Below are 23,944 nucleotides of genomic sequence, written 5' to 3'. Positions count from 1 at the left end.
GCCCAGTCCAGCATGATCCAGTCACTGGTGCTGCTCTGCCTGGCCCAGCACAAGGGGGAAGTGGGAGCCTTTGGAACACAGAAGCACCACTCCTGGTGACCGGCAGGGCCATCGTGCTGCATCTGCAGGGGAAATGGCCCCATCCTTGGACCACGCAGCTGCAGCTGCTGCTGGCCACGGGAGGGCTCTCTGCCCTCTCCAGCGCTCCTGGGCAGGGAGCTGAGGGATGGGAGGACAAGGACAGACAGAAGACCCTTCCCTCAGAGTGCAGGGGGCTGGCAGGAGTTCTTCGTGTCCCCATGAAAGTTGCGCTGCCCAGAGAACGGTCCCAGCCCTCCCCCTTTGTAAAAGCACACACAGCCAGACCAGAGCTTTGCACGGCTGCTGCAGCACTCAATTGGCACCACAGAGTGAATTGTGGCCCCATAGGAAAGGACAAAGGGAAAAGAGATGGGGGACAGCAGTACTGCATCTAACCCACCAGTAGCGTTGTCTCCAGCATGTGACTCTGGCGAGAGGGGCAGCCACAGTCACCCAAGGAACAGCTCACCCCAGCACCCAGAGCTGGATGAAAAAGAGAGAAAGGATTTATTACACTTCATGTTTCAAAGCACCAGTGCATGCCAGAAGACATTCGTTTCCACCAGGCGTTCTGTAGAAGGGCTGGGCTGACCAAGGACACCGCCTGGATTGAGTCCTCCCCAGCAAATACCCAGGCCCCACTGCAGGTCCCCAGCAGCCAGGTTTGATGGCCTAGTGGCTGCCCTGGCAGCAAACACAGCTCATCCCTGCACATGACAAAGATGCAGCAAAGTGTGGAGTGGGGGTGGCCAGGTCCCCTACAACACAAGGGAGTGTAAGGCCAGATTAGCCCCAGAGACTGAGGCAGGAACACCCTGGCCTCACCAGCAGCTGATGCCGCAGAGCACTGAAAGCCTCTGCAAAATTCATCTCCAGAATATAAAAATAGTTGAGGTTTCCTGAGAAACAAAATTCACTCCCTTGGAATAGAAGGGGTTAGCACACCTGTACACGTGCACACACACACTGGCTCAGATCAATACAGACCAGGTGACTTCCTGGTCATCACACACAAAAAATGGGAAAGCTCTGCTTTGCCCAGATTAACACTGAATTATCCGTGTTTCCCTCTGCTTCCATGCTTTGCATGCACCACACACAGCCTTTCCAGGTTACATTCAGCACCATTACAATCCTGAGCACAGTCACCCTGAAGCCAAAGGGGCCTTTTCTTTCCTGCACAAAGGGGAAAGGAGCCCTTGTGCCCAGGCCAGGAGGATCGCAGCACTCAGCACTGCAGGATGCTCAGCACACGATGGACTGAGAACATGTAGATGGAGCACACTGGGTTTTTACATATTCCTCAGGGCTCACCTGGCTCCAGGGGAAACTGCCTGGCACTGTGTAATGAGACTCACCGGGCAACACAAGTCAGAGAGAAGACATAGCAGCAGCACAGGGAGACCTTTGCAGTTCTCACAGCAGCAGATGCCAGCAGCAGCAAGCAGAGAAAAGGGGCTCGTTTCCAGGCCAGGCAGGATCCCTGTTGCCTTCGTACACAGCTCAGAACAGAGATTATGGGGCATCTGTGCTCACACAGAGAGGAAGATGCATCACTCTCCCCCACTACCCAAGCACCAGGAGGGCTTTTGGCATAACAATCTCCAAGCCAGCCTTCTGGAGCTTCCCTAGAGAGACCAGGCCAGGGTTAGCTGATGGGCAGTGAGCCCCTTCAGTAGCCAGGGGCTGCCTGAGAACCAGGCACAGGCAGACGCGTGACGCCGGCCAGCCCTTCCAGCCTACGCCCTCTGCTGGGTGAAGCCACAAAGCTCTGCTAGCAGCAGGACCCCAGCTTGCCAGGAGTCCGTTTGCTGCCATCCGTTACCCAGTTCACAGCCACCGCAGAACAGCACTGGAGAAGCCAGCACCCCTCAAAACATCAGCACAGCTCGGAGTGCTGGCTGCCAACCGGCGTCACCAGTCCCGTTCCGAGGGCTTTCGGTACGGCAGCCCCAGCTGAGCGAAGACATCTCTCTCGGTCGGGGTGGGCAGAGCGTGGCCGGGTGCCACCTTGACACCACCAGGGCCTCGCACTACGGCCATGCTGAGGGCATGCTCTGAGAGGCTCATGCCCTTGGTCTTGGCCAGGGCACGCATGGAGCGGTTGAAGTGGGCCGAGCCGGTGAAGTAGAGCAGGGCGCAGGCAAACTCACTGTAAGGTACCACGATGATGTCCAGACGGCGGTGACGACGGGCTGGCCCAGGAAGGCGGCACACCCCCAGATACTTCTTCTGCTCACCGTTGTCCTCCTGACTCACCAGGTCATCCGTCAGAAAGCCTGAGGAGAGGGAGCAGGCAGAGGGGGACTGAGCAGCAGACCTGGAATCCCCATTCTGAACTTTCCACCATCCAGGCAGCAGCTGAGGCGTCTCGGTGTGCTGCAGGGTCCCTACAACAACACAGCCTCAGCCCCGACGGCCTCCCAAGACGGGAGGAGCGATCACCTGCCCTTCAACGAATGCTACTCATGCGTAGCTCTGACCTCAGTCCCTCCTTGGCTTGGCTCTGCTAAGACCAGCTTCGAGCACCATGTGCCAGCCCCCAGCCCTCTTACCGCTCTCGTGGAGGTTGTCAAGCAGCTTGCTGAACAGCCCACGGTGGGACTGACCATCCGGGTGAGTGACCAGCACGTCCACATCTCCGCAGGTGGCCTTCCCACGACGGTAGGAGCCACATGCCACACACACGAGCCCAGGCTTCAGGGCCAGGGCTGCTTGTCTGACCTTCAAGAACAGAGGCGGAAAGAGGGGAGAAGAGTCACAGACTACTCTCTTAATGCCCTCTCTGTCCAGACAGCAAATGATCTTGCACCTGCCTCAGCCAGTCCTGCAGCTCCAGGGTCTCTGTACAGAGCTGACACTTGGCAGGCATGGCAAACTGCCCCAAGGAGAAGACTGGCCTGCTGTCAGAAGCCGCGTGTACTGGGATGGCTTTCATACAGTCCTGCAAATGCCCAGCCCGCTGCCAACAACACAATGATCTACTAGGCTGCTGCCACAAGTTGGCCATTGGTATCAGCTCTTGGGGAAGGCCAGGCTGCAGCTGGGTTGGGACAAGTTGGAAGATGCAGCAGTTTTAGGGAGGCAGCATCATCAGAGATACCACTATTGCAGCCCCCTCCAGGCTGGATCCCAGCTCTCACTCTGCGTGGACAGAACCAGTTTTGATGGCTTCATTCATTAAATTCATTAAATGCTTAAGAAAGGCTCCCATGTCCTTGGACAGAAGTATTCTTGGACTGATTGTGCCAATCACCCTGTTGGCAGCAAATAATTAGGGGCTCAGCAATTCCCAGTGACGAGGCCAACACAGGGGCTGAGGTTCAGGAAGGTAGTGTCCATGCCCACAGTCCCTTGTCACTCTTGGGGATCATCCTTCATTAGCAAGAGATAAACCCATTAACCTTTGCCCCAGAGGTGCTTCAAGAAGCCACAACCCTTTCTCATGCGGAGCAAGCCCTCCTCTGGTGTCCTTGCCCCCCTTCTGGCTTTAAATGAAGATTTCTAGAAAACTCCCAACCCCACCCAAAAGCCTAAAAGCTCATCAGCTCTCACTGTGACAGGCGGCACAGACAGTGACTAATCCCTTATTCTCTCTCCCTGGCCTGGATCAGAGGTGTGTGCCTGTGTATGGAGGGGAGCACAGTAATCCCATCAAGATAACAATAGGCCCAGCCCCAAGAGCCAGCTCCTCAAACCAGCCTGCATGGGAAAAGGACCACTCACAACCAAACTGGCTAATCCAGCATACGGGACTGACACCCCAGCAGGGGCCTGGCAGGAGGGTATTCTTTGTGGCCAGGCCCTGTGGCCGAGTGACAGGGTCACGCTGCTTGCTGCCTCCATGGTGATCAGAGAGTACAGGGGTAGCAATGACGGAGCCCCAAGCTCCTCTCTGCTCACATTAGGGTACACTGACTTAGCACCCCACGGTCCTGGAGAGCCACGGCTTACTAGAGCGAGCAACCCCCTTCTGTGCCTGGATCCCCTCTGCTTCTACCAAGGATATCCAAGGTCTGTCTCAACACCAACAACCAGCTCACAGAATGCTCGTGGACTCATTTGGAGAAGTAGCATCAGGGAATTAGCTCAGGCCTTTGGCCAAAACCAGATATCAGAGAAGATGAGAGGCGGGAAAAGGGAGCTAGAACCTGCTCGAGCCATCATGCCACATTAGTCTTTTTCGAAGCACTGTGAGGAACTGACAGCTGGGAAGTATCCTCCTTCTTGCCAAGCACTCAAACCGATCGTTCTCACAGGTTAAAGTAAGTGCTTGGTGGGCTCATACCCAAGAGCAGTCACCCAAGCACTGACAAACTCAGAGAAGTTGCTCAAGAACTCAGCTATAACAGAGGGACACTTCCACAGCCTGCAACTTCCTGTCAGATCCCAGCAGCTCCTGCACTCCAAGGGCTCAGAGGCAAGCTACTCACAGTCTGCTCTATTTCTGCAGCTTCCTCCCGAGGCATGCGCTGCAGGAAATCCTCATAGTGCTTCAGGCCCACGGCTTGCTGGCTGGTGAGAGACGCCTTTGTGCGGACATCATCCAGCGTCCGGAACCCCTAGTGCAGAACACACCTCTGCTGAGACCTCATTCTTCAAATGCTTTCCACTAGCACCAGGGCAGATTGTATTTAACCTGTCTCAAGACCAGGCTAGTCACAGTTTCTGAAATTGCATGTAGAGATTACAGCCTCGTTACTGGAAAGAAAATACTTAGGCAATCCTCACACATACTCCTAAGTTCCACCCACAATGACTTCAAAGCTTAACTAAACCTGACAGAAGGGTGCTGTTCTTAAGGCTTCTGTGCTCTTTACAGCTTGAATGACATCAAGTGGTGTAGGTAAAGGAAAGCCTATGATGGAAACACAGGCATATTTTTAGACAGCAAAGAAGCCATTCACAAGCCAAACACTACAGGAAGGCAGGCTTCACTTGATCTATGCTCAGGAAACAATGAGACTTCTGAGAAGGAACTTAACCAGAGGGCTGGACAGGCTCATGTTGTCACTTATTTTACACCAAGGTGGGTGGCTGCTCTAACAGCTATAGGAGCCAGCCAGGACAACAGGGCAGCAACTGGATTGTGAACTGACAACCAAGACATCCTGGCTCAAGGCTGGCTCCTAACAGTGTCACTCAGTGAGCAGAGATGAGTCTCCAAGCAGTGATGGCAACAGAATAGACAGTGTGTGTCCTCCTCCACTCTTCCTATCGCACATCTTCGCCGTCTACCCCATGACCAAAGTCTTGGCTGCTTGCACTCCATTCTCCCCAAATACACCCACAACAGGACCCAGCCTCACAATTACTCCCATTAATGCAGATTTGAATCCTATCTGTGGATACTGGCAATCGGAAACTATTTGTTAAAGTAATTTCCCTGCTGTATTCACGAGCAGTCCTCAAATCACAGCCCAAGAGCCACTGCATAAAGCTCTAAACTTACCTGCTGGTACCACATCTGAGCTGTCTTGACTCCTGCTCCCCAGATGTTGGAAAATAGCTCCAGCACAGGCACACTCTCACTGATATGATCCAGCTTGCGCAGATGTCCACTCTCCAAGATCTCCAGGATCTTCTCTGCCATTCGCTTCCCAATCCCAGGAATTTTACAGGCTTCCTGGAAAGAAATCAGAGGTGACAGAGGCCACACACAAGCTGGGGAGCTGTTACCACTCAGAACCCAGTCAGATCAGTGATTGTTAAGTGCAGGATTAGTTTTGTGAGCTGCTCATCTTCAGATCTGGCTGACATAGGTTCAATGCCAAGTGAAAAAAGACAAGCATGCAGAACAGGACTGAAACACTACCACACTGAACAGCTGGGCTGTCACAGTCAGCCAGTTCCAGATTCAACTAATTTTATACATTATCTCCAATGCTAGCCCATTGCTGAGGTTTATGAGGAAAGTGGAAATGGCCCTGCCTTGAACCTAGGGAAGGCATTTATCTTGTGGGTGCTCAGATCCTACCCTAAGAGGCTCTGAGTTTGAATATGGGGTAGAGGCTCTGATTCCAAGATTCTGCTGGTGGTGAACGAATCCAACCCACTAAACAACAACTTACAACACAGTTCCCAAGGCATGAAGATCAGATACTTCACACAGAAACAGGAACAGATCTGCCTTACAAAAGAGATGGGATGCAGAGTCCATCTCTCTGTTCCATTACTCTGGGTAAGTGTTTTACCTGGTAGGAGGTTACTGGTTTGTGGTAGCTTTTGAGTGCATTGATGGCTTTAACGTAGCCCAGAGATCTCCACTTGTCCCCCTGGACAGAATAGGCTTTTGCCAGCACTTCCAGCTTCTCTGTGATGCACTGGTTGTGATTCTCCTTCTTGCTGTGGGAGGACTGTGCACAAACCCACTTGCTGACAGGCTGGGCCACTGCGGAAGAGCTGCCGCTGGTCTCCTCTGACAATTTCACAGGATAGTGGCCAGAAATCAGTGCTTCCAGATCTCCCTGAGTGACACTCCCATCTTCTCCTTCGCTGTCTTCATCATCACAGACTTTCTTTAGGGAGAGGTAGAAAAGCAGTCATGTGAGAATAAGTGCATGCCTCACATATGTCCCGTTAGCACAGCCTGCTCTTGGGAGTAGGAAGTCAGAGCGCTAACCAACCTCCAGGGTATGCAGTGCTCAAATTGCCATCTCAGGAAGTTGTTAGTTATATGCATACACAGCTCTAAATGTTCTAAGCTACCCAGGCACCCCTTGAAAATACACGCACATCTCACGAAGCACAGGAGAACAGAGGTTGCAGCTCAGATACAACCCAAGAACACACGCACTCCCACTGGGGAACTTATTGTTGAACTGGTGTCTGTATAGGCACATCTCTCACATTCAGTCTCTGTGCCTTCCACCTCACCATGCAGATCACAGGAGATACGCCCTGTACTCTGTTTTCACTTTGCAGACAAAATCTTAACAGGGTACTAAATTACAACACCACCACCCCCCTCCCCATTTTCCCCGTGGCTATCTGCAAGAGAAAAGGGGAAGGAAGGAATGCCACAAAGGACTCCACATTCCTCAGTGACAGAAGAAAGAACCAATGTATACATTTGCTGATACTCTCAGCATTAGGATGCCTCTGTGTGGACTTAAGAAACAATGACCCCTGGCTTCAGGTAATGAACAAAAGGGATAGAAGGAGGAAGCTGAACAGAGGCTTTGAAGACTGCTTTGCTCATTTGGGTCCCCCTCTCTCCTTATGTATAAACACAGGAGTCTATGGAGATATATGAGCTCCTGTACCATGGAAGTAAATGTGAAAGGAACAGGGCCGTTTGGGATTTGTTCTGAAGTTACACGCTGCACACAAGTCCCGTTATGAGTTTCTGCAGAGCATCAGCCTAAGGCAGAGCCACATCTTTACAACCTGTTCCTGCTGGTTAGGGAGGCCTGCAAACAAAGTCCCTGCAAGATACAGAGCTGAAGCCATTAGGCAGAAGAGGCAGGATGTTCCTGTGCTTTCCCTTTTGTAATCTTGTTTTATAACTCTGAAAATTGGGTCAGACTGAGGATTTGATAGACTGAAGTAGTTTTATTTGCTCTGAAACCCTGTATGCAACTCCCTGAAGACAAAGTTCCCTCCAAGGGCAGCAAAGCCTCAGAGTGTTCAGATCGCTTAGTAAGCCCCTTAAAAGCATTTAAGGAACATGTTATCCAGCACAATGTAAACAACACTGCAGCTGGAGCATGCAATTCCCATTCTCTCAGCCAGCAGTGTCACATAGGTGAAACAGTACATAAACCCCAGAATCTCTGTGCTTTGCCAAAAAAGCTGATGGACTTTTTACAAGCACGCATACAAAACGACAGCCTTGTGAGCTTCTAAGCTACTCCACGATCCTACAGCAGGTGGCTTGCAGAGCTGGGTGAGAATGGGTTGTGCCAGGTTTGTCTGTCCCAGAAAGGCAGCCTGAGCCTGGTGGCTGAGGCAACACTTCACTGGACAGAGAGCAAACAGTGACAGGGTTCCATAAGTGAATAACTGGCACCACTTCCTACCTTGTAGAAAACTACAGCAACTTGATGCCAATCACAAGGCAGTTGCTACAGCCCGACTGGCAACAGGACTTCTGCTGAGTTCACATCCAAACCCCGAATTCTAGAGCAGTCCCCATTCAGTATGATATACTGGCACGCTCCTTGCTGCCTAGAGAACAGCATCCATCCATGCTGAAAAACATTCAGTGCTTAAACGGATGCTACTTCCACACTAAGATTTCAGTTTCAGCTTCTCTGTTGGTGTCATTTTTTTAAAGTGTTAGGTACTGCCTTTAGAGCAGAACCAGTGGCTTCTCCTCTCAACCCACACAGCCCTAAGCTTTGACCAAGGGAATTTACTCAGGTGCCTACAGATACTGTTTCTGCATGCAGACTAACAGGAAGTATCATTGCTTGAGGGGATTTAAAAGAAAAAAAGGCAGCAAGGCTTCCCACAGACTCCATCAGCTGTCTGACCACCACAAGTAAACGTGAGAAGAAAGGAGGACAGTTGCCACAGGATCCATAACAGCACAGAAGTCCCTTTCTTGTTCTTAAGTGTGAGATTTGTTATTAATGACTGCCACTGGAGTTACAATAAATGGCAAAGATAGGGTAATTGCAAAGGCGATACAGTGAAGAAGCAGTAGCCAACCCTGTCATACTAGACAATAAACGTGGGGAGAAAAGATCCCCCAGGCACGTGTTCATGAAAAAGGAAAGCCTGAAATAAAGGTGACCCTGGTGGGATGCCAACTAGGAAGTAATTGTGGTGTTTCATAAAATAAATTCAGCACCTATAATCTGGGACCAAGTCAGCAAACACAGCACCAGCTACCAGCATTACAAGGTAGCTGATGTTCTAAGAGGTCCGGGTGACTTTGCTGCAGATAGATCTGGATAATGCCAACACAGAAAAGAGTTCAGCAAACTTGGACAGAAACGCAGGAAAAGACGACAAAGCTGACGGCAGACCTGGAGAAGCTGACTCACAGCACAGGCCACCAATACCCCAACACAGATATTTTAAGCACACCATCACAATCATTCTAGTAGCAATCTGATCCACTGCACATGTGTCTGAACAGAATTCTTGCCAAGGAGCAGAGAATGTGTCAGTGTGGCTCAGGCAGGAACATGAGACGAAATATCAGTGCTTCCTGAAGGGAGATATTCTCAGCCAGGGGATACTGCTCAAAAAGAGGCAGGGGAAACACTGGAGTGAGCCTTGGCCTGATAGGAGCACCTGGACTGCTTCAGCTAGAAATATTCTGATAGGGATGGGAATTTAAGGGGTGTTTTTTCTACTTAAAACATCTGAAGAGATAAAGAGAAGCAGTAGCCACATCTACAGTCCAAGCCTGTCAACATCAACCCACTGAAATAACCCAAAACATCCCTTTGCTCAGAAAATCTCAGCCCTGCAGAAAGGCTCTTACCCAAAGTAGTACACAGGACCTGTCCACAGGAAGCAGAGCCTGTATGGGAAGCCTCACCTCATATGGTTGCTGCTGTGCAAGGCTGCCCAGGTTTTGCTGTGAGGAATCCCCCACCTGTGCTTTAACATTTGGTTCTGCTGCACTCTCCTCTGTTGAGGACTGGATTTCTTCACTGCCCAGGAACTGCTGCTGCTGTTCTCCCTCTTCCCGGTACCTGCCATGGATCAGACACCTTAGCAGAGGAGTACTTATCAGCTCCAAGAAGTTTGTCCAAAAAACCCTTACACATATTTTGGAATGAAACAAACAATGTGAATTTTACTCCCAGATTACTCTGGCTTTGGCTCAATCCCCCCAGTTTCAATCCATTCCACTGACATGCAACTTCCACTCCAATCTACCTCAGTCTTAAAACACTTCTACACTTCCATCAAAACACTTTGACCCTAAAATGTGGTTGCTGCTGTTCCACTCCTTATTTCTTCTTGTGCCTAGTTGTCAATTCTCTGCTCTTCATCTGCAGTAAGAAACAGTAATTAACCCCCAGTATTTCTAAAAAAAATAAGAAAATCTTTCTATCACTGATAGATTAAGAAGAGCCTTTATCACCAGCAGTAAGCAACAGGACTCCTACTAGCACTCTGGGCTCTGCTCCAAGTTCTGCTACCACATAGAATGGCAACCAGTCACAGAATCACTAAATTTCACTATCTGTATGGCAAAAAAGGATTTTGAGCCATGCCCAAGGGAGCCATGAAGAGATTTAGTCTGAGATTGCGAGCAGAGGTCAAATTTTAGTGCAATTCAATTTAGGATTGAGGTGCTACAGGGAGGAAAAACAGCATGGCATTTGCCTACCTCCAAGGGATAAAGACACTGTAGCCAGCGGTATTCAGCAGCTTCTGATCTCTAATGCAATCACTGAGCCAGGATGCCTTCACCAGCTGCAACCTCGAAGGCAGCTTGGCTAATTTGAGGAGCCGGAAGGCCCGATCACAGTCCATATCTTCGGCTACAATGACGTGCGTCACCTCCGAGCAGAGACGGCTGTGTACATATCCCCCATTCTGGACAATCTGCCTGTGGAAGATCTCTGCCCTAGCTTGGCCAATGCCAGCTTGCAACACGTAGGCAGCGACTGGTTTCAGCCACTCCGCTGAGGAAAAGCACAAGGACAGGAGATCAGCAACAGAGAAACAGCATCCTGAAGCAAATGGGCTACATATCTCAGACCACGGCTGGACACACTGAAGCAAGCCAGCCATACCTCTACAGAAAATGCACTCGGGGGCCAGAAGAAGCCTTTCGGGGCACAGAACCTTCAGCCAGCAAGCTGGGATGCGGCCGTTATATCCCACACCACAGGCACAGGGACTTACCCTCTGGCTCCTCCGTTCCTTCTTTCGGGATCTTTAGAGGGACGCTTTTCCCTGAGTCATCCCTCACCTTCTTCCTCTTGGGAAAGGCTTTGACAATCCCTCGCGGTTCCATAGGCCGGGCTGCGCCTCGCTCCCCTGGGGAGCAGTGAGGCTGTGAGGCTGCAGCTGCTGAACAGCGCTAAGAAAGGAGAAAGTTGCTGAGAAGAGCTGCGTGCAATCAGAACAACTTAAGCTTTGCACCTTTTGCTCATAGACTTTGTTAGTTTGTTGTTGTTGGGGAACCGAGCTCCGGGGCTGGAAGCGATCCCCTGAGGTCCCTGAGGGCTGACAGAAGGCCCCGGCACGCAGGGAGGGGAGGGGAGAAGAGGGGACGAGAAGGGAAGGGACCCGAGCCCGGCATCGGGCCCAGGCGCCGCGGTAGGCCGCGCTCACCTACGGGTCGCCGGCAGAGGCCGAAAGCACTTCCGGTCGGCGACGGAAGTGGTCGCGTTGCCGTGGCGACGGGCCCCGGCCGCCATGGCGGTACCGAGCTGGCTGGAGAGGCTGCGGGCCGCCAGCAAGACCGCGCTGGTGCAGGACGGTAACAGAAGCGGCGAGCCGGGATGGGGCCCTGCCTTCTCCTTTACTCCCAGCCGGAGCGTTTTGGGGCGGGCCTGCGGGAAGAGAGCGCGGCCTGGGTCCTAAGGGAGGAAACGGGTCTGCAAACGTAGGGACGCGGCCCTGCGCTGCTGCCCTCGCAGAAGGAGACGAGGTCCCGGGAGAGGGGGTACGGTCCCAGGCGAGGGGACGGGGCCCTACTCCCAGGAGTAAGCCTATTCCTATTGACTCTCAGCCCTGCCTTACTTCTAGGGAAGCGGAAGATCCACTACCAGTTTGAGGATGGGAAGGAGATGGCTGAAGAGTACGACATGAAGACCGGCCAGTTAGTGAGTAAGTGGAGTGGTAGGTCAGTATTTGCAGGGCTGGAGTGGTGGAAGGCACTGTCTGGGCAGGAAGGAAGTGCTCCTAAATATTCCAGAAAAAAATTGTTCCTGGAGCTCCCACTCCCTTCTGAAGGGACATAACTGTGGTTGATTAGACCCAGAGTTTTCTCACTTCCTCGAGCAAACCTTGCTTCACTCCCAAACTGCTTGTCACTCACAGCAGACACAATTGCACTGAACGGGATTGCCAGCTCACACAGCCAGACAGGGGCTGCGGCACGTGCTGGGGTAAAACATGCTTTTTGGTGGCTTTTGTGGCCACAGACAGATAAGGTGTTGGTTACAGATCCTATCCAAAACCACAATTGCGGCACAGCATCTGTTGTGAACCTACTATGGCTTCAATATCAAATAGCAAAAAAGAGGCAGTTAGTGCACAATTCTTGGATTTGGGAGTAGTCCAGCTAACTGATCCACTTATACCGAAGTGGAAATAATTGAAATTAAGGAAAGAGGCTTATTATCATTTCAGTTTAAGGTGCTGCGCAGCTTTGGTGGTAATTTGCTGGAGTTCTTCATATAAAACAGAATAACAAAATCTCTTCTCCCTTCTACAGGTAGAAGGTGGCGAGAGAAGAACACCCTCGGGGGCACTGGCAAGTGGCAGGTTGAAGTGGGAGACCCAACTTCACCTCTCCTGGGACCACTGGAATCAGAGCTCATAAAGGAAAGCAGCTCTAATGTATGTAAGAGTCTGCAGGCACCACTGCACCTAAAACTGTCTACCTAGCCTTGTGCTTACAGCAGTAATCTGTAGTCTGTAGATCACTCACTGCCCCAAGAGACAGCCTTAACCTGCCCAGCGCTCTACTCCAAAGCATCCCAAAGGTCTGAGGAGAAAGAGGACATGGTTTAGGTCTTCAGGAGATTTGTGGTTCGTATAAGTAGAAAAACTGCATTGCTGTGGTAGCCAGCTATTGTGCTAGCTTCCAAAAAGGTAGGCTGAAAGGAAGAGTCAGGACAAATCAGTGGATAGAAAGTGAGGTGATAATGGGGACGGCCAACAAAGGCAGTATGTAACGAGCTGCTCCTCAACACAGCACTGCCTGTTTTAACCTCCTGTCCCACCGGTGTAGGAAGCAGAGGTTTTAGTCTCTCATTTTCTTTTCTATAGACCTGAAACACAAGAGCAGCTCTGCGCAGCAGACTGGGGCAGAGGCCCAGTTTCACTGTAACACTGCTGCGGGACTCCCTTGGTAAATGCCTTCAGCCTCTGCTTCTGCTTCTAGCTTCTGCCTACAAGCAGAGCAGAGCAGGCTAGCAGTAAGTGCTAGCCCTTCAAAACAGGTGCTCTGGCAGTTTCTTGAGTTGTTCCCTAACGATCCAGTGGGAAAGAAGAAATAGTCCCATACGGAGCCTCTTGGGGTAGTAAAAGCGAAAGGGTACAAGGAAGAGAGAGGAGACAGCTGGAGGGGCCTTGCTAAAGGTACTTGTTTGCTGTAGCCTGTTTTCATGAGGAAGGACACCCTGACCAGCTTCCAGTGGCGGATCCGTAACCTGCCCTACCCCAAGGAGGTCTACAGTGTCTCTGTGGAGAAGGAGCAGCGCTGCTGTGTCATCCGGACCACAAACAAGAAGTCAGTAAGAACAGCACTGCCAGTGCTGAAAGTCCCTTGGGGTGGGCTGGCACAGAGGGCAGGGTGGTGTTGGCAGAGGGGTGATGTCCTCTCTTGCCTTTGTTCGAGGAGCCATACATTAGGCAGAAAGAGACGTGCCAACTGCAGTTTCCACTTCCAGTTGCCTCAGACTGAGCAAAAAGCCCTTCAGGCTCAACAAGTGGACTTTGCAAACTTATCTCACCAAGTTCAGTACCAAGGTGGTTAGTCTGTTCTGTTCCTGTCAAATATCATTCCCAAAGAGAAAGGAAATAATACCTTTGCAGACCTGTTGAAACTAGAGCTTCCCATCCTCTTCCTGAGACACAGTACTTTGATTTAGTCATTGTATCTCAGAATGCACGGACCTGCAGAATTCAGTAAGCACAGTGTAAGCTCTGAGCACTCAGACAGATTGCACCTTTGAAAACTTACTCTGTAGTCAAATGACAATGATAGTTTTTGTTCTGGAGGTAGCAAGAAAAAATACAGGCAATCTAAGAAAGGCAAGCACCACAATATTCTGCCAAAAGAAAACTAAGAAGGGAGGGGAAAAAAAGCCTCTTAAGCATCGTTTAACCTTTGTCATTACCTGTCTACTCTTACAGAATGAGATGCATTGTGCCCCAAAGCCTTAACTGCCTCAGTGGAATAGGCCAGGATGAGCAGTAGTGTTGGGGAGAGATAGCAAGGAAGGAGTGTTAGGAAAACAAGAGAGAATATTGGACAGGCAGTGAAAGCTATTTACAGACTGGGATAAATACATCAGTACAAAAAGCTGGGCAGCCTGTCCTTTGGTTGCCTTTCCTCCCCAGCACTGCTGCAGAACCCGTGAGGATCAGGTTCGTGGGTAAAAACCGCAGCGTTGCTTTTCGGCCTGCACCCTGCCCTCTTTCAACTCTCCTTGCTGCTGGCTGTAGGTGGTGCTGTTGGCAAGGAGCTCGCTCTGCCTTGGGAACTGAACAGCTATCAGGACAGCAGAACCCACAGTTTTCAGGCAGTGGTTTATCACATCAGAGACCATGGCAAGGGGAAGTTTGAGCTCTGTACACAGGCACACCTGGATGCTCAAAAGCATGAGGAAGCTGACAGTAGGAAGGGGAGGTCTGCTCTGTGAAAGCAGAAGCAGATTCAGCTCTAATACAGTAGGTTTCTGTCCTGAATCCACAGAGAAGGATTTGCAATAAAAGAATGGAGAGACCTGCGTAGCAAAGATGAGTGAGATTCTCACCAGGTACAGGTGGGTACCCATGGAAAGCAGTACTGTTTGAGTCTAAGTCCAAGCCCCAGCTATTATTGGCAAGCTTATTTACTTCCCATCCTACTAATAGCAGTGTGCATGTGGGAACCTCTTTGCCTGCTGTTAGGTTATAACGTACACTAAGGTTTCACCTGTGTCCTACCTGACTTTGAGGTTTTTTGTACCATTCTCAGGATAACATAGAGTTGTCCCACAATCGTATGGCAGCTGCACGCTCACAGACTAGTGTCAGAGATAGCTGAAGGACGTGAAAGCTGCTTGTGGCCTGCAGATGAAAGTTAAGGGCTTTGGGAATTAAAGCTGAAAGTCACCTCAGTGGGGAGCAGGGACAGACTCCAGCACTGGAGTACTTGTACAGGCTCCAGGATATCTTATATCATTTCTCCTGGGTCTTGGCCAGGGCAAGGCACCACTCAGCAACTAATTCCAAGATAGCAACAAAGGCATGGGGCGGACACAGCGAGAGCGTGCATCACTATGGGAGAGAAAGGAAACCTCAGAGCCTCTCCAACCCTTGGAAGTCAGCCACGCTGCCTCTGAGCAGCAGAGCTGCGCTGACCGCCAGCCAGAGGCACAAGCATCAGGATGGGTTGCCAAGTCACTACTGAGTAGCTCAGCAATAAATTCTCAGCATACCAGTAGCAGTTTTCCCTACAGGCTGACAAAAAGTGGATTTCCAGTAGGGAAAAAAATAGAGGTGACTTCACATACGCACTGTGGCTCTCAAGCCAGGACCGAGGCTCAGAGTGCAATACTGCCCTTGGCCATGGGGTGAGAGGCGAGGGCAGAGAATCTCCCTGCTTCAGCAGAAATTACCTCCCATCAGCTACCTTCCCAGCCCAGACGGAGCTCTTCACATCCACCAGTCACTCCCATTCCCTCTGGCCACGGCAAGGGCTGCTCAAGTGGGATTTGCTTAAAACCTCTTGCTGTAAAATAAATCCATTAAACTAAACTCTAAAAACAAACCCAGAAAGCCTTCTCCCCAAACGCCAAACCTGATTCAATTATTGTAGCAAGAGGCAGTGGTAATGTTAGGAGGAGGAGGGGGTGGCCAGGCAGATCTGGTTTCCTTTGATCTTGTCACAGATTTTAGTTTGAGGCCAGCCAAAGCCATTCTTCTTCCCTTCTCCTTAGTCCTGGGGCAGCAGAATGCTGCTGTTTCATTGATAACTCCCAAGGCCTTTTGAAACAGTGTTTTTTTTCTGTGTACTGCTTTTTTTCCTTCGGGTTTTTTTGGTTTTTTTTTTTTGTTGTTTTTTTTTTTTTTTTTTGTCTAATCGGTAAGAAGTTAACACTTCCTTAACATGTCTTTGTGTTCATCTAATCTCTGCTGTTTAACCTTTGACATCTCCCTTATTATCCATGTCTGCCACCTTTTCCAAATACCGACAGCAGTGACAACACAGAAGGGTTTGAGCCCTGCGGTAACAAGCTGCGTACATTCCTCCCACTGCACCAGGAGGGCCATTTGCCCTTTGTAGCTGTTTTCACCGTGACTTGGAAAATAAACTGCAATTTGGGCAGGGTAGCCAGGGAGGCCAAACCTCATACACAACCAGATGAATGGAGAAGAACCCCTCATGGCATGACAGCAACTGCTGCCTGTTCATGTTCATCTCTGGGCACCTCAGTACCAGCTACCAGTCAATTCCTTGGAGAGAACTGCCAGTTCTTTGAGAGAATTACCCATGAAACTGCTGGCAGAGACTAAAAACCCAACCATGCCTCCAGTTGGACACAGGACCAACAACTGCAATCCTACATGGAAGCAGCAGATGCAGGGCAAGCCATGCCAACGGAGAAGGATCTTGGCCAAGTGCAGAATGAAGATCCACAAGGTTCTAGTCCCCAAAGCAGGAAATCTCTCGGCAGCATAGACAGCTTATAACCCCTCAATTTCTATCAGCAACATATCCCCTTCACACTGAGCAGAGCCCAAAGTGTGGTCAATGGAGAGACAAGATGGTTAGGGAGCTGGCAGAAACCTTCCTATCCCCTCCTTGGATGCGAGACTGGGAAACTGGGATAGAAATCAGGGCGGTGTTGCTGGGAGCGCAGAACAGCAGCACAGCCAGCACGGGGGCTGCATGGAGATGCTGCAGAGTAGAGGCTTAGGTGGCTGTTGGCATCTATGCTTGGAGCTCTGTGCCCAGGGCAATGCCTGAGAGCCACAACATCACCAAAGCAGGATATGAGCAAGTGGGAGACAAAATAAAACCTTGCAGCTCTCAGGAAAGTAACAGGCACAAGAACTTTGACAGGTAACTTAAAGGGAATAAAAGGAAATGAGCAGGCACAAAGATAAGGAACATCCCTCAGCAAAGCTGAGCACTCTATCCCTGATTATGCCTGGCACTTCTTGAGGGCAACCTGGAGGGACCAAGCCTGCTCCAATATACCAAAGCTCTTCAGAGCTTTCTAGCTCCAATACCCAGTTTAGAGGTTTGTTTCCAGTGCTCCCACCAGCCTGGGAGCACCAGCAGGCACACAGCATGGCACAGGTTTCTCCTGCCAACCCTGACAGGTCCATTCCCCCCTGCATTTACCCTGTTGAGACCCTGCTCCCTGCAGATCCTTGTTCATGAAACAAAGGCAGGCACAGTGGAGATGCAAGAGTATACCTTGCTGAATAACAAGGAGAATAGGAACTCCATCCTTCTCATTTCTGTCTTATCGCATTGTAGGTACTACAAGAAGTTTCCTATTCCTGACCTGGACCGATACCAGCTCCCCCTAGATGCAGCTGCCCTGAGCTTCACCCATGCTAACAACACTCTGATCATCACGGTGAGGTTTTAGCCACACAGAATACCACTTTGCTTTTCCCTTTATGTCCAAAAAGAAGTTAAAATTCTTACATGTGGAGAAGCAAGGCAGAGCAGGGAGATATGCTGTGGGTCACTGCTGATCCCCTTCTCTGTCACAGTCACTGGCATTTTTAGATTACGCTGGACATGCTGACACTGGCCAGGACAGCCCAGGCCACCAGAGGGGCCCTGCTTGCTCATCAAGGTGACTTGCAAGTGGAATAGGGTCTATTATAATAGTGCCCTATTTTCCATGTACTCCCCTCCCACTGGCCTGAGCAAGCCTCCTCTCAGCAACAAAAAGTTTGTCTTGGCTCAGATCATGCTTTCATGCTATGTGCATGAGTGTTAAAGACTCCAAGGTCCTGCTGCACTTGGAGGTCTCTCAGCCTTAAAAAAGTCACCTGCTGCTTTGTGCCAGAGAAGGGACACATGGTGGAAGTTAAGAGTCTAACAAAATGAGCACTTACCTGCTGCAAAGAGCATCCAGAGGCAGACATGCTTTTGAGCAGCATGTGCTCATCTTAAACATGGAAGCCAGCTACCAAGAGCGCATCCTCTCTGAGGGAAACCTCACAGCAGAGCTGGGGGTGGGTGTGCAGGGGAAACAGGCCAGGAGGCGCATCCTGAGTGCTTCTGAGCTTCTGTTTGCTATACACCCAACCCTTGCCAAAAAGCACCTGCAGCCACCACTGAACTACAGCTGGGCAAGAGGGCTCTGAGGGGAGGTCAGAGGAACTGCAACTCCTATTTCTCTTGCCTTTAAAAAAAATGGAGATTATATATATAAAACACGTGTGAGCATATGACCAGTGAGCACACCAGGGATATACACAGCACAGCTTGCCAGGATATTCCAGAGGTGCTGGTGGAGGCCAAGACTCCACATGCAATTAGGAAGTTTTACTTGCACTGTAACTGACACTCCAGATCTTGGCAGATGTCCCTACCAGGAGGGCACCACCTCTCCAAGCCCACGTTAGAGGTAGCTGATAATGGAAAGACCTCCCTTGTCAAGAGGGCCCAGCTGTGTAGTTTACACCCAGCAAGAGCTGTGCTAATGGAGACCCTGCTGCTTACAGCCTCGCTCCAATTAGTTTGCTTGGAGCAGAGGCTGAACAGGAGTGCTATGGGCATTTCTCTGTTCCACAGTACCAGAAGCCAAAGGAGATCCTGGCTGCAGAAGAAGAGTTGCAGAAGGAGCTGAAGAAGATAAAGGCAGCAAACAGTGGGGATGGTGACTGCAAGACCCAATAGGCTGTGGCTGCTAAGAGGCTGAGGTATCGGGGACAGCTCTGTCACAGCCTCATGGTTTTTATTAGAAAAGGCAAAATAAATACAAGTTGTGTTGTTAATAGAGCTGTTCAGAGGGATTTTTGCAGGCCCAGGGAAACTGCAAGGCAGTCTGTTTTTTGCCTTATTTACACAGACATTCATAATCCTTCTATTAGTTGTGGGAAGCTGCAACAAGCAAAAAAAGCACATCACAGCTGCAGTCAGCTGCCCTTTCCTCCTCATCCTGTAGTGGGAGAAGCAACATGAAAGCTGGGTAGTTCCCCAGGAGGAGAAAAAGAACGCTTTCCTCACACTTGTTACCTGCCTGGAATGTGCCTGGAAGCAGCTCTCTCTTGTGCTGTTGCACAGGGTCCTCCACGCTGTTAAGATGATGTTCTGGTGACTGGTTTCCCTGCCAACAGCTCCAGTGCTTAGGCTTGAGCAAGCACAGCATATGAAACAGGTGAAGAGCTGCTTCCTTATGACCAGCCATGTGCAACGTGACGTGCAGGATGCAGGGCTGCTGTGCAGAGTGAAGGAACTCAGATGCAGCTGCCTTCATTTGCATGACATGGAGGTGAATGTGGTGACAGGAGCCACTGGCCAACTCAAGGGTAGCTAAACCACATCCTTTGCAGGAGTGGGCCCCAACCTGCCCCAGTGCAAGCCTCACTGTAAAGACAGCACCCTGTGCATGGAGACAACTCCATCATTGCTGGTTTTACAACGCACCCTGCAGCTGGCTACTGTCCTCATTGCACCAACCATCCTTGTGCTTATACTTCTGCATGTCCTTTCATCCACAGCTCATATTTGAAAAGCTTCTGCCCACAACAAATCCAAGTGAGCGTGCTATGGGCTCCCAGCATAGCGTTGCTTTCAAATCACAAAAACTCCTCAGAGCCTTGCTGACATCCTCAGTTATACCCTCCATGCTGCCTAACTTTAGCTCCCATCTGCACCCAAGTCTTCCCAAGGCACCGTCGACAGGCAGAGGTCAGCAGAGGCAGTGTGCCAAGCCCTACTTCTGGTTTTCCCATTCCTTAATGTCACTTGAGGTGGGAGGGTGCATCCTTCAACCAGCCAGTGCTGGCACCACCATGGAGTTGTAGCTTTGCTCTAGGTTTCAACCAGAAGGAACCTAAGAGCAAACAGAAAAGTGCAGGATCCACCAACAGGGGCTGCAGAAGGGGAATGGCAGGACTGGCAGCAGCGATGTTGCAGGTGCGTCTGCTACAAGATGCCCCAGGGACACTGTTCACATAATCTGCTGACATGCTCATTCCTACTCTGAGCCTTGCCCAAGTCCCAGTGCAATAAAATACCTCTCCTCCCACCCGGTATTAACCCCAATCCTTCAGAGCCTCTCTCTGGGGACTGTGTCAGAGATATTTAATATCTCCATCTCTCCCCCCCCGTTTGCTATTTCATTAAAAGACTTGGAACACTGAAGGATCTGAGAAAACACAGACCTTCCTCCCCACTTCCAAGTTCTGCCATCTCTCTGGTCTTGTGTCTCATGCCTAATCATGTACGTAAAGCCTCTTCTCACATGCAGAGCATGAAGTGCTCCAAGCAATACAGCAACAGTATTTAGCAGCCCCTGACACAAAGCTCCATCTTTTGGACAATAGCTCCATGTTACCTATAGCCCAGAGGTCTCCTCCAGAATCATTATCCTGGACCAGCTGTCTTTGGGATTTACAGATCTGCATAGATGGAAGATTGTTCCAGTACTGACATCTTTTTACAGCAGTAGATCAGTGCCTGGGGCACTTAGATATCTATTTTGCCACTTAGACTCCAGGAGAACATGTGGCACCACAGTAGCTACACGGAAGCTAGCAGTAAGTTGCCATAATTGTCAGCAGAGCTGGATCACAAACTGTGACAGGAAGCTGTGCTGGAAAGAGCTATGTGAGAATATGATCCTGCAGTAAAGCCAATTACTTTGCACCCTGAGTTGCTGTCTCACATCCACTGGGAGTGGAGGGCTTTCTTAAAGCAGGTGAGAACCTGGTTGATTCCACTCTCTTCTAGTTCCAACAGAGGTTCCAGCGTACATCTTCCAATCACTGTGGATCACAAGAGAAAAGCAGCCTCTTGAAGGCAGAAATTGTCTTTCAAGTCCCAACAAAGCACCATCCTGGCTGCTTTGCCCTAAAGGTGCTGCCAGCTTGTGATACAAAAACTCTCCTTTACCTATCCAGGATACCCAAACTCACAGCCTAATAGAGTTAATGCACCTCCTTTTCTGAGGAGGACCAGGCAATGCTGCACTCATCCACAGACATCCACAATCATTCAGAAAGCACAGAATACATGAAAGCTACAGCTGGGAGATTCAGTCCTGGTCAGGTTCAGAAGGCCATTGCAAAAAGTTAAGCTCTCTTAGATGTTCCTACAGAATCCCAATAAGTCACAGCAAGGCCTTGGTGTTTGCACTAGCCCAGTTTGCTGCTTGTATGCAGGTAGCGAGTTACAGATCTTGCTTTTGTTTCTTGTTTGAATAAGTGGTATGAGAGCCAAGATCCCAGCAACTGCCTTCAACACAGAAGTGCCACAGCATCTACCCAGAGAGAGATCCTCCAGACATACAGTTTGCCTGAAAACAGGACCAGTCTCCTCTACAACCAGCAGATAACATCACAGCTCCTTTGGGACTTTAAACAAAACAAACAATCTCTTCTGTTTCCCTTCAGAGTTTTATTTAGCAAAATACAACTGTTTCAGCCCTGCCAAGTGCACTGCCTGACCTGATGGTCAGCTAGGGGAGGCATACACTGAAAGCAGGGCTGGCTCTGCCTTTTAGCTCAATTCTTTCTCTTGGTTGAAAAGAACAGCACAAGCAGCTGTCAAGAGAGCAAGCACAGGTGAAAAGGAGTCCCTGCTCCAGGCACCTTCCCTTCCGCCAAATCAGTGTACCCCACACACAGACTTGCTTCACACGGCTCAGTTTGGCTGATCTCAACCTGACCAGCATCAAAGCTGATAGGGCATTCTGGCTCAACCTGCCCCTCAAATGTATCCACAGGAAAGTTAAAAAAAAAAAACAAAAAAAAAAACCAAAAAAAAAAACCCACCAAGAACAGATAATATTACAGACCCTGACTTGCACAAAATAAAAAAGGAAAGGACAATTGGCCTTTATTTCCACTAAAGGGCAGATGAAGTTGTTAAGCCTTGCCCCTTCTGGACTCTTTAACATAGCCTTTTGGCAAGTAAAGAATCTATAGATGCCTTGGGGCCTCTCTCACCTCTCCTGCCCTGCTTTTCCCTGAACCAAGTGTCAACATTGCTGAGTTGGGGCGACCAGAAGCGGTTACGGTGCCCTTCACGAGGCCGTGAAGTCAAGGACGTGCAAGGCTGATGCCAGGGCAGCATACAGATGGGTGGTACTGAAACGGAGGCAGTACACTGGGCTGCTGGTGGGTGAAGACAGGTGAAAGCTCTGCAAGAAAACAGGAGAGTCAGCTTTTCAAAGAAGAGGTCAGCCCACAGACCCCAACAGGTTTTTCAGGCCCAAATGGTCAGATGCCCTGGCAAAGCAGGAATAAAGGCTAGGCTCACTCAGTCCGAAGACAGCTCGACAGCCTCTGTCTCTTCTTTCAGAGAGACACGAGTACCTGGCTGCCACAGAATGAGCCAGAAGCCCTGCTGCTGCCTGGCCTCCAACCAGCCCTCACCTGCAGGCACTGAGTCTGCCGCTTATCCCAGAGGCGCACCACTCCGTAGTAGGAAGAGCCGCTTGCAATCATATGGTTCCCATCAGTCCTTATGCAATACAAGGCGCTGTCATGGGGCTCTTCCCACTCCCGGACACATTTTCTGCAGTGACAACACAAAACAGAGAGCAGCTGAGCCTCCACCAACCAGCGCCTGGACTGGAACTGAGGTCCCATTTGCCTGAAGCAGCTAACCGAGCCGCAGGCACGTCCCCAGGCACTGCACAAGAAAAGCCCAGAGGATCCTTGCACAGGCCCCAGATGCCAGCAGGATAGGCTCACCTGGTGCTGGTCCGTATGTCCCAGTAGCGGATGTAAGTGTCATACCCACATGAGAGGAGAAGGGAGGGAGTTTCATAGAAGACATCAAGCACTCCAGCTCCATGGTGAAAGTCAGTCCCTAAGCAGGTTAACAGCTGACCGCTGCAATGAAACATAATTGAAGAGTCATTCAGAGCAGGGAGCCCTTCCAGTCCAGCAGGCCAGAGCAGAGATGTCACAGAAGTCTCTTAGATCTCATGATCTGTGATTTAACAGAATGCAACAGCCTGCACAGCTTTGCTCTTCCTCCTCCAGCTTTTGCTAGTGGTTGAGCTACAAACTGCCAAGGATAGCGACCAGCAGGAGTCACAGCTGGTCATGATAAGACATGAGCCAAGATAGAGCTGACCCCTAGCAACAGGGGGTCGTCTTCCTTGGGAAAAGTGACCAATACGCTGAATGACGAGGCTCCATTTCCATGGGAAATGATACTCAACTCCAGATAATCTGCAGCAGCCACTCCCCTGGTTGACTCCGTCCCAGATTCCGTCCTCCAGCACACTGTCTGCTAGAGTATTTCCCGAAATCTTTGACACACAGCTCAGATCCACAGCCAAAACAGACTCCTGCCCCTGGTCACCATGGTTGCTTTTCCTCACTTTGTTACATTATGCAGCATGATGCAAACACCTTACCTGGGGCTGAACATGACAGGCCAAGAGCAGCCACCCTAGGTATGCTCTGGAGATGATTTCCCAAAGGCTAGCCTCTCCCCTGTCCTTATAAAATTCCTTGCTTGCTGTGGAAAAGCTAAAACAAAATCCCCATGAAGTTCAAAGTTTGTGGCCATATCACTCAGCTGCTTCTTCACGTTAAGCAGCAGCGGCTGCCTGGTGAGGGACCGCTCTACAAGGGGCCTCCCAGCAAGGCTGGGAGAAGTTTGAGGCCCTTCTCTCGGTCACGTGAAACTACACACTGCCTAGGGCACAGGCCACAGGCTGTCTCCACTGACACTCCAACTACCCCAGCAGCCAGCAACACCTGTCCATAGCAGACTCTAAGGAACAGAGGGGACAATCTGCCCAGCTGCTGGAGATGGCCACCTATTGCAAACCCTCCTCTTCTTCCTCCGCCT

General features: G+C 50.4%; 3 protein-coding genes across 5 annotated transcripts in view; 1 reads left to right on the top strand and 2 right to left on the bottom strand.

Moving 5' to 3' along the window:
• Positions 1-1,995: 1,995 nt before the first annotated feature.
• Positions 1,996-13,939, bottom strand: POLL (DNA polymerase lambda; the record flags this gene model as incomplete). Of its 2 annotated transcripts, XM_079535379.1 has the most annotated exons (10): positions 1,996-2,360; positions 2,637-2,805; positions 4,515-4,643; positions 5,534-5,707; positions 6,276-6,599; positions 6,896-6,988; positions 9,578-9,752; positions 10,379-10,676; positions 10,900-11,077; positions 13,757-13,939. In XM_079535379.1, the coding sequence occupies 10 exons, from the start codon at positions 13,787-13,789 to the stop codon at positions 1,996-1,998; spliced, it is 1,938 nt and encodes a 645-aa protein (XP_079391505.1). The 2 variants fall into 2 exon arrangements, with proteins under 2 accessions (XP_079391505.1, XP_079391504.1); XM_079535378.1 differs by lacking the exons at positions 6,896-6,988; positions 13,757-13,939 and having other exon boundaries at positions 9,578-9,734; positions 10,900-11,011.
• On the top strand, positions 11,416-18,805 carry DPCD (deleted in primary ciliary dyskinesia homolog (mouse); the record flags this gene model as incomplete). 2 transcript variants are annotated; one of them, XM_079535382.1, is made up of 6 exons in its annotated part: positions 11,416-11,479; positions 11,749-11,829; positions 12,440-12,564; positions 13,326-13,459; positions 17,426-17,528; positions 18,701-18,805. In XM_079535382.1, the coding sequence occupies 6 exons, from the start codon at positions 11,416-11,418 to the stop codon at positions 18,803-18,805; spliced, it is 612 nt and encodes a 203-aa protein (XP_079391508.1). The 2 variants fall into 2 exon arrangements, with proteins under 2 accessions (XP_079391508.1, XP_079391507.1); XM_079535381.1 differs by having other exon boundaries at positions 11,704-11,829.
• A 3,352-nt stretch (positions 18,806-22,157) lies between these two features.
• Positions 22,158-23,944, bottom strand: part of FBXW4 (F-box and WD repeat domain containing 4) — a gene marked incomplete at both ends in the record, with an annotated part of 59,079 nt that continues 57,292 nt past the window's right edge. Inside the window, 3 exon segments of the mRNA XM_079535380.1 lie at positions 22,158-22,274; positions 22,510-22,651; positions 22,831-22,971. Of these exon segments, the coding sequence (XP_079391506.1) occupies positions 22,158-22,274; positions 22,510-22,651; positions 22,831-22,971 (400 nt within the window).

Source organism: Tetrao urogallus, assembly GCF_951394365.1.
Source record: "Tetrao urogallus genome assembly, chromosome: 5".
Lineage (NCBI taxonomy): Eukaryota > Metazoa > Chordata > Aves > Galliformes > Phasianidae > Tetrao > Tetrao urogallus.
Note: the sequence above shows the minus strand (reverse complement) of the source record. Positions and strands in the feature narration are given on the sequence as shown.